Below are 8,233 nucleotides of genomic sequence, written 5' to 3'. Positions count from 1 at the left end.
GCAGTTACTTCGGCAGCCGTTGTAACATTAAAATTTTGATTCTGATTTCCGATTTGCATTGTAAATTTGCTCACGGCTGGTGTCTTGTGGGGAACGTCGCATACAAGTAGTTTGTTCGTATGGATAGTGGTAGTTTTCCATCATCAGATTTAAGCGGCAGGCGTATTCTGTGATGTTCTCGAGCACCTGGTAACCATTCCGATTTGAATTCAGATTCTCCATCAAATTCACTTGGTGGTCAGCGTAACCAAGTGATGTTCGATGGATTTGTCCTAATGAGTCAACGTAACCAGCAAAATAATGCCCAAGCGATTAGCAACTTAGAGACTCAAATAAGTCAACTTTCAAACCTGTTAAATGATAGGGAGAACGGGACATTTCCTAGCCAAACGACTCCAAATCCAAAAGGAGTTAACCAGGTTAATGGGTTGGGTAGTTCTAACCACAATGAACATATCAAAGCAGTTATCACCCTTAGGAGTGGTAAAACTCTAGAGAACTCGGTAGAACCACCTAAGGACAAAAGTCCAGATGAAAAAGAGAATGAGGTTGACCAAACTTCGTCTAAAGACCTTAATGGGCCTGAGAGTGCTAAGAGTCCAAGTGGGGAAGATATCCCTGAGAGAATGTACATACCACCCGCACCATTTCCTCAGAGACTCGCTAAGAAAAAGCCTAGTACATATGCTGAAATCCTTAAGCAAGTTAAGATCAACCTGCCTTTATTAGATGCAATTAAACATGTACCCGTTATGGCCAAGTTCCTAAAAGAAATGTGCACTGTCAAGAGAGACGCGAGTGTCCATAAAGCATTTTTGACCCAACAAGTTAGTTCCATAATCTCACAAAAGTACCCGGTTAAATTTAAAGATCCTGGTTGTCCTACAGTGACATGTGTTATAGGTAGCCAAAAGATAGAAAATGCTTTGTTAGATCTTGGGGGTAGTGTGAATCTTTTGTCGTTCTCGGTATATGAACAACTTGGACTAGGGGAGATGAAACCAACTAGGATAACACTACAGTTAGCCGATAGGTCAGTCAAAATCCCACGTGGAATTATTGAAGACGTTTTGGTTCAGGTAGAAAACTTTATCTATCCAGTTGACTTTGTGATTTTGGACACTCAACCTGTCTCTAGTCAAGATATCAATATCCCAATCATCATAGGTCGTCCGTTTCTAGCCACTGTGAATGCAGTCATACATTGTCAAACTGGCCTAGTAGAATTTTCCTTTAGGAATCAGAAAATATAGGTGAATGTTTTTAAGGCATTACAAGCCCCACCGGACCCTGAACACTATGAGTCTATATGCATGATTGATTCTCTAGTTGAGAATACCTTTACCACTAATAGTGTTAGTGATACTTTAGAGGCGTGCTTGGCCCACTTTGGAGCCTACTATGATGAGGATAGTCATTTTAAAGAAGTTAATGCATTGTTAGACTCTGCGCCAGTAATGAATTATGGAAAATGGCAGCGTAAACCAGAACCTCTTCCACCGACCATAGATAAACCCCCCCCCCCCCCCCCCCCCCATCATCAGTTAAGGCACCCACCCTTGAATTAAAGTCGCTACCAGATATACTGAAATATGTATTTCTTGGTAATGAGAATACTCTTCCTGCCATAATTGCCTCTGACTTAGATCCCGATCAGGAAAGTAGACTAGTTAGTGTTCTCCAAGAGCACAAGACCGCAATAGGATGGACTATAGAAGATTTGAAAGGAATTAGTCATGTTGATTGTATGCACCACATCTACCAGAAGAAGGTGTCAAAACCTCAATAGAAATGCAGAGACACTTAAATCCTAATATGAAGGAAGTTGTCCGACAGAGGTGCTCAAGTTATTAGATGCAGGTATCATATACCCCATCTCTGATAGTAAATGGGTCAGTCCTGTCCAGGTTATCCCAAAGAAGTCTGGGATTACTGTAGTTACAAATGAGAATAATGAATTGATCTCTACCCGTGTTACTACCGGGTGAAGAGTTTGTATAGACTACCGTAAGCTGAACTCAGCAACTAGGAAAGACCACTTTCCTCTACCATTCATCGACCATATATTAGAAAGATTAGCTGGCCACAGCCATTATTGTTTCCTAGATGGTTACTCTGGTTATAACCAAATCCCTATAGCACCGGAGGACCAAGAGAAAACAACCTTCACATGTCCATTTGGTACTTTTGCTTACAGGCGTATGTCTTTTGGGTTGTGTAATGCACCCGCAACATTCCAACATTGCATGCTAAGTATATTTTCGGACATGGTTGAGCGATTTCTCGAGGTCTTTATGAACGATTTTTCGGTTTTTGGATCCTCTTTCGATGAATGCTTGAACCACCTTACACTAGTTCTAGAACGTTGTAAAGAAAAGAACTTAGTCCTTAATTGGGAAAAGTGTCATTTTATGGTTAAATCTGGAATAGTGTTAGGATATGTGGTATCCTCTAAGGGAATAGAAGTTGATAAACCCAAGGTTGAACTAATTTCAAAATTAAGACCACCTAAGAATGTAACATATGTTAGATCTTTCCTTGGTCATGCTGGATTTTATCGTCGTTTCATCAAAGACTTTAACAAGATTTCCTTACCTCTGTCGAACCTACTTGCTAAAGATACTGTCTTTGTATTTGATGAAGCATGTGTTGCAGCTTTTGAGAAGCTAAAATCGTTGTTGACTTCTTCCCCTATTATCCAACCACCCGATTGGAACCTCCCATTTGAACTCATGTGTGATGCGTCCGATTATGCGGTTGGTGCTGTCCTTGGCCAACGACATGATAAAGTACCTAGTGTAATTTATTATGCGAGTAGGACCATAAATGATGCCCAGTTTAACTACACAACCACTGAGAAAGAAATGTTAGCCATCGTTTTTGTTTTGGATAAATTTAGATCATATCTCCTAGGGTCTAAGGTCATAGTTTATTCTGATCATGCGCACTCAAATATCTTCTTTCAAAGAAGGACTCAAAACCTCGGCTGATTAGATGGGTATTGTTATTCTAAGAATTTACTCTAGATATTCGTGACAAGAAAGGGTCCGAAAATGTAATAGCTGACCATTTATCCCGTATCCTTGATGAGACTAGAGATGATGAAAGACCGATCCTTGACACGTTCCCTGATGAACAGTTATTTTCCATCTCTGTGTTACCCTGGTTTGCTGATATTCTCAATTATTTTGTAACTGGTCAAATGCCCGACCATTGGTCTAAACAGGATAGAGCTAAATTCTTGTCTGAGGTAAAATACTTTTTCTGGGATGATCCGTACTTATTCAAATATTGCCCTGATCAGATCATCCGTCGTTGTATTCCTGACAACGAAAATCTCCAGTGTCCTGACTTTTTGTCATTCTGGAGCTTGTGGGGTTCACTTTAGTTCTAAGAAAACAACTGCGAAGGTTTTGCAATCTGGTCTTTATTGGCCAACACTGTTTAAGGACTCCCACCTATTTTGTCAAAGTTGTGATAGATGTCAAAAGTTAGGAAAGATGACCCGACATAATATGATGCCACTTAGTCCTATATTAATAATAGAAATATTTGATGTGTGGGGTATAGATTTTATGGGTCCTTTTGTCAATTCTTATGGAAACTTTTACATCTTATTAGTTGTTGACTATGTGTCTAAGTGGGTAGAAGCAATCGCTAGCAAAACAAATGATCGCCACGTTGTGATCAAGTTTGTTAGAGACAATATTTTCTCTCGATTTTGTATGCATAGAGAAATCATTAGTGATGGAGGTTCCCATTTTTGTAATCGGTCTTTTGAGGCGCTCATGAAGAGTTACTTCATTACCCATAAGGTTTCTACACCTTACCACCCACAAACTTGTGGCCAAGTTGAAGTTTCTAATAGGCAGATTAAACAGATTTAAGAGAAGACCGTAAACCCTACCCGAAAGGATTGGTCTTTGCGCTTAGTAGAAGCTTTGTGGGCTTTCCGAACCGTTTTTAAGACTCCATTAGGGATGTCTCCGTACAGACTTGTCTTTGGCAAAGCCTGCCACTTGCTTGTAGAATTAGAACACCGAGCTTATTGGGCCATTAAACAGCTAAACTTTGACCTATCTACTGCTGGTGATCACCGTAGACTACAAACTCAGTGAGTTAGAAGAAATTCGTAATGATGCTTACCAGAGTGCGAAAATTTACAAGGAGCAAACTAAGATATTTCATGATAAATCGATTCTTCGAAAGACATTTGAACCAGGTCAGAATGTTCTCCTTTACAATTCTCGTCTACATCTTTTCCCTGGTAAATTGAGGTCTCGGTGGTCCGGACCATACTTTGTCAAAATTGTTTTTCCTCATGGTGCAGTTGAAGTTGAAAATCCTAAGAACGGAGAAACTTTCAAGGTTAACGGTCAACGGTTGAAACCATTCTTGGAGTTACCCAGTCATGCAATAGAAGAACCAGAGCTGAGAGATCCTGTCTACCAGGATTAATTTTAAAGGGTAACAAAGTCTGGCTGAAGACACTAAACTTAGCGCATATTGGGAGGCAACCCATACATGGTGATATTAAGGTCCCTCTGGAGGACCCTGATGTTGTTGTACATTGGTTTTATTTTTGTTTTTATTTTCTTTGTTTCTTGCTCTCATGGAAGGATTGCTACGCTTCATCCAGGTACTATCTTTTTGACTTACCTCTTTATTCCTCTTGTTACTTCTATTTTTGGTACTGCACTTTAATTTGAAACATTGAGGACGATGTTAGGTTTAAGTTTGGGGGTGAGGGAAAAACTTTTAGTTAGTTTTTTAAAAAATAAAAACAAAAAAAATAATAAAAAATAATAATAATATAAAAAAAATTGAACTCCAGAGCCTAGGAATTTGTGCCAATTCAGGATGACACTAACCAGTCTAAGTGAATGGAAACATCTTGGTTGTAGGAGTTAAGGAACCTAATAACAGAGTCTATTCATAGAAAGACATAGTTCAGGTGTTAAAATGGAATCATCACACTACATTCTGTTTTTATTTTATTTTATTTGAAAAATTGTATGTTTATTTAAGTGATTTGGTGGGGCCCACACATCGAATTGTTACCATTGCCGGATGGAATAAAGTGATTGAGTTACTAAATAATACATAGACCAGACCAATTAGACCAAACGGAATAATTGAAAAAGAATGGAAAAATGAAAAGTTTATTATTGTACAATAAAATCGACCGCTGGTTCCCTTGTATATGCCAGTTGAGTTGATCTAGAATTAAGATTATTGACCGCTGGTTCCCTTGTATATGCCAAGCAGTGTTGATATTAGTCCAGACCAGTATCTCAATCCATTAGGATTCATAGGTTCATCTTGGAGGACGCCTTCAGACAGATATGGGAAACATCGTTCACCTTAGACAACATTGTTTTGAACTATCTATCTCTATAATCCATCTTCTTAATCTATTCTTTTGTGTGATTCTGATTATTGATGTCCATAGTGCGACTATCTGAATATAACTCTGTCACTTATATGTATATGAATATTATTCGCATCAGGGTACTTTCTCTTGTGATCAATGAGAGTATGCCAACCAAGGAGATTCTTTAGTGTCATTCCTGAGTTCTTCACAGATAGCTAGGGTTTGGAATAAAGGTTTTGTGGGTATACCTCTTGTAAACCCTCCCGATACTATAACTTGGCCACTAGGGCCACCTAGGGGTTTAAAGGCTTGTTATACATGCTAAGTTTGACCGTATCCTTAACGACAGGGAGTTGTATGTTATGAAATTAGTTTAGTTTGATTTGCTCGAGGACTAGCAAAGTCTAAGTATGGGGGAATTCGATAGGTGTCTAAAAAACCTTGATATTTATCTATTGTTTATGCTTTCTTGGCTAAGTTTTCTTGTAAATTATGTATTTTTATGTTTAATTTTGAGTTTAGGTACTTTGGAGCAAAAGAAGAAGAAACGTGGCTTAAAAGGGCTAAAGTGTCATTTCATGTGCAACTACTGTTGGAGGCGAATTATTTCTCATTATTTGATTTTATTTCTTCATCTATATCTGAAAAGCATGTCGGCTTTAGTGATACAAGTTATGTCTGAAAAGCATGGCAACTTTAGTGATGAAAATAATTGAAGAAAAGAAGTGGATCTGAGAGGTAAAAGACGGCTGTTGTTGGTGGAAGAATTCGAAAAGTGGTGTTTGAACCCCGGAGAAATGTGTTAAAAACACCTAGAGGAGTTTTTTCTATTTACATCCCAAAATTACTTCTTGTAGCCCAAGAATTGCTATTGATACCCCAAATTGCTAAAGGGACACCTCTGTTGGATAGGGGGGTCATCTTCTCCATTTGAATTTCAATTTTTGGCGGGAAATCATGTCATTATGGCTGAATAATTAGGGTTCGTGATTTGAATGGGTTTTGAAGAGACTAAAGCTTTGAAACTAGATGGGTTTGTTCGTAAGGACTAATCAAGGATGGTAATGGTCTTTGTTTTGACCAGAATTGGCTAGACAATCGGTAGAAGATGAATCAGAGCTCACAGATAATGGCGGGAAAATAAACCAGTTTGTAGGTAAATTTAGGGTTCGATCTTTTAGCTAGTTAGAAGGAGATTTAATCGCTTTTTTGACTTGGGATGGACCTGTTAGAGCATAATAGGGCTGGTAATGGGTTAAGATTCAGTTAGAATTGGCTGAAGTCATTAATTTAAAGAAAACATTACTCACGGGTCTGTTCTTTCCTCGTTCTGTTAGAGAATCGGAGGACTTTGGGTGAGACTCGATATCGGTTTTGGACTTGTAAGGGCCTGTTACAGCTAAACATGATTGGTATATCTTCTGGATTCGAAAAAATAGGATTGAATCACCATATTGAAGCAAAACAGGGGAAGAAATATCCACGGGTCTCTGATTCGAGTTTGGAAAGTTACGTGGAGAGTTTCCAAGGTTCTATGGTCTGATTACATTGTTATCTAATTAACAAGGAATAATGACGTGTATTAGAGCTAAAAGAAGAGCAAATCTCGGCATAATTGGAATATTTCCATGAAACAGGAAGGTGGAGATAGTCCGATATCTGGATTTTTGGAAGTTCGTGGTGAAGTAAGGAGAGAATATCTTCTCAAAGGATTTTTCTGTCAAATAGAGAAGAATTTCAGTTAAAAACAAGAAATACGCATGAAGAAAGAGAGGAAAATTATGTGACTTGGCCGAGAAAAAAGAAGAAGATATTTTTGGAGTTTACTTTCCCTGAAGGGTGATGTTGTGTATAAAAAGGAGTTGTTCGAGTCCCAAAGGGCATGCGGAGATCCTAGGAGAGAATAAACACTACAACATCGAAAAAAATCACAAGTTTCAGAAAGTTACCTGCTGCTGCAAAATTCAAGAACACGAAGAACATAGGCCGTTCAAAACAGTCGCAGTAGCAGTTTTATATTCAACAACAGAAGAACAATATCGTACACTATTTAAGTTGTAGTAGGTCTTTCACAACTGAGCTATTGTAACAGCTTCGTGGCTGAATACCTTTAGCGACCAAAAATCGTTGTAAGCATATTTATACAATGATTAATCAAGTTTTCTTCAATTTTCGATCCATGAGTAGCTAAATCTCTTTTCTAGGGTTTTGGAAGAAGCTATTTTTGATGCGTAATTTTTAGTAATTATTTTCTTTGACAAAAATACTCCAATATTGTGCTTTTTAAATTATTAAAAATTTTCTCTTCTTTATATGCTTCGTGAAAATTGTTTTGGGTAGTTTAGATACTGTTGTTTTATAAGCGAAGGAAAATTAGGCCGTAGAATAGTGACGAGAGTCATAAAAAAAGAGCTTGTAACGATTATATTTTCCAAAGCATGAGATTGGGTTCGAAAATGTTTTGAGTAAAGTAGGAGTATTTTGTCAAAGAAATTGTTATTGAGTTTAAAATATTGGAAGTAGTGGAATCCAAAACCCTAGAATCATCTCTCCTTGATAAACCAAAAAACCAAAGTTATCCAAGTTAATTAGTTTTTCTTTTATTAGTCTAGAACCAATTCTTTAAAAAGTCCGAGAATCGAATCCCTTTCTTACCACACTTCAAAACTACATCAGGAAGCGGTCACAACTTCACACCAGGACAGGCTATTGCTTCCGCAGTTGGTCGCAAAAGAAACAAATATTTGGACAAATGTACATCCCATGAGTACGACTTTGGTGTCCTGGCATTCATGACTCTTGGAGAACTTGGCGATGATATGGTTGTTTTTTCTGAAGAGGCTGAAGAACTGCTTGACC

The 8,233-nt window shown here is 38.0% G+C and overlaps 1 protein-coding gene across 1 annotated transcript; it reads left to right on the top strand.

Moving 5' to 3' along the window:
- Window positions 1-275: 275 nt before the first annotated feature.
- LOC113294405 lies at window positions 276-4,458 on the top strand. The gene is made up of 4 exons (XM_026542803.1): window positions 276-1,079; window positions 1,269-1,479; window positions 4,103-4,222; window positions 4,331-4,458. The coding sequence occupies exons 1-4, from the start codon at window positions 276-278 to the stop codon at window positions 4,456-4,458; spliced, it is 1,263 nt and encodes a 420-aa protein (XP_026398588.1).
- Window positions 4,459-8,233: the final 3,775 nt, after the last annotated feature.

The sequence above is a fragment of the Papaver somniferum genome, chromosome 7 (genome assembly GCF_003573695.1).
Source record: "Papaver somniferum cultivar HN1 chromosome 7, ASM357369v1, whole genome shotgun sequence".
NCBI classification, from domain to species: Eukaryota; Viridiplantae; Streptophyta; class Magnoliopsida; order Ranunculales; family Papaveraceae; genus Papaver; species Papaver somniferum.
The sequence above is the reverse complement of the archived record's forward strand: the minus strand, read 5'-3'. Positions and strand labels throughout refer to the sequence as shown.

What these genes read in the sequence shown, in the direction of transcription:
- LOC113294405 (XM_026542803.1), top strand. Translation starts at nt 276, where the DNA reads ATGAGTCAACGTAACCAGCAAAATAATGCCCAAGCGATTAGCAACTTA. An exon ending in TTGAAGACGTTTTGGTTCAG is followed by an intron (nt 1,080 to 1,268) that starts GTAGAAAACTTT and finishes AATGTTTTTAAG; the next exon opens with GCATTACAAGCCCCACCGGA. An exon ending in TCGAAAGACATTTGAACCAG is followed by an intron (nt 4,223 to 4,330) that starts GTCAGAATGTTC and finishes CTCATGGTGCAG; the next exon opens with TTGAAGTTGAAAATCCTAAG.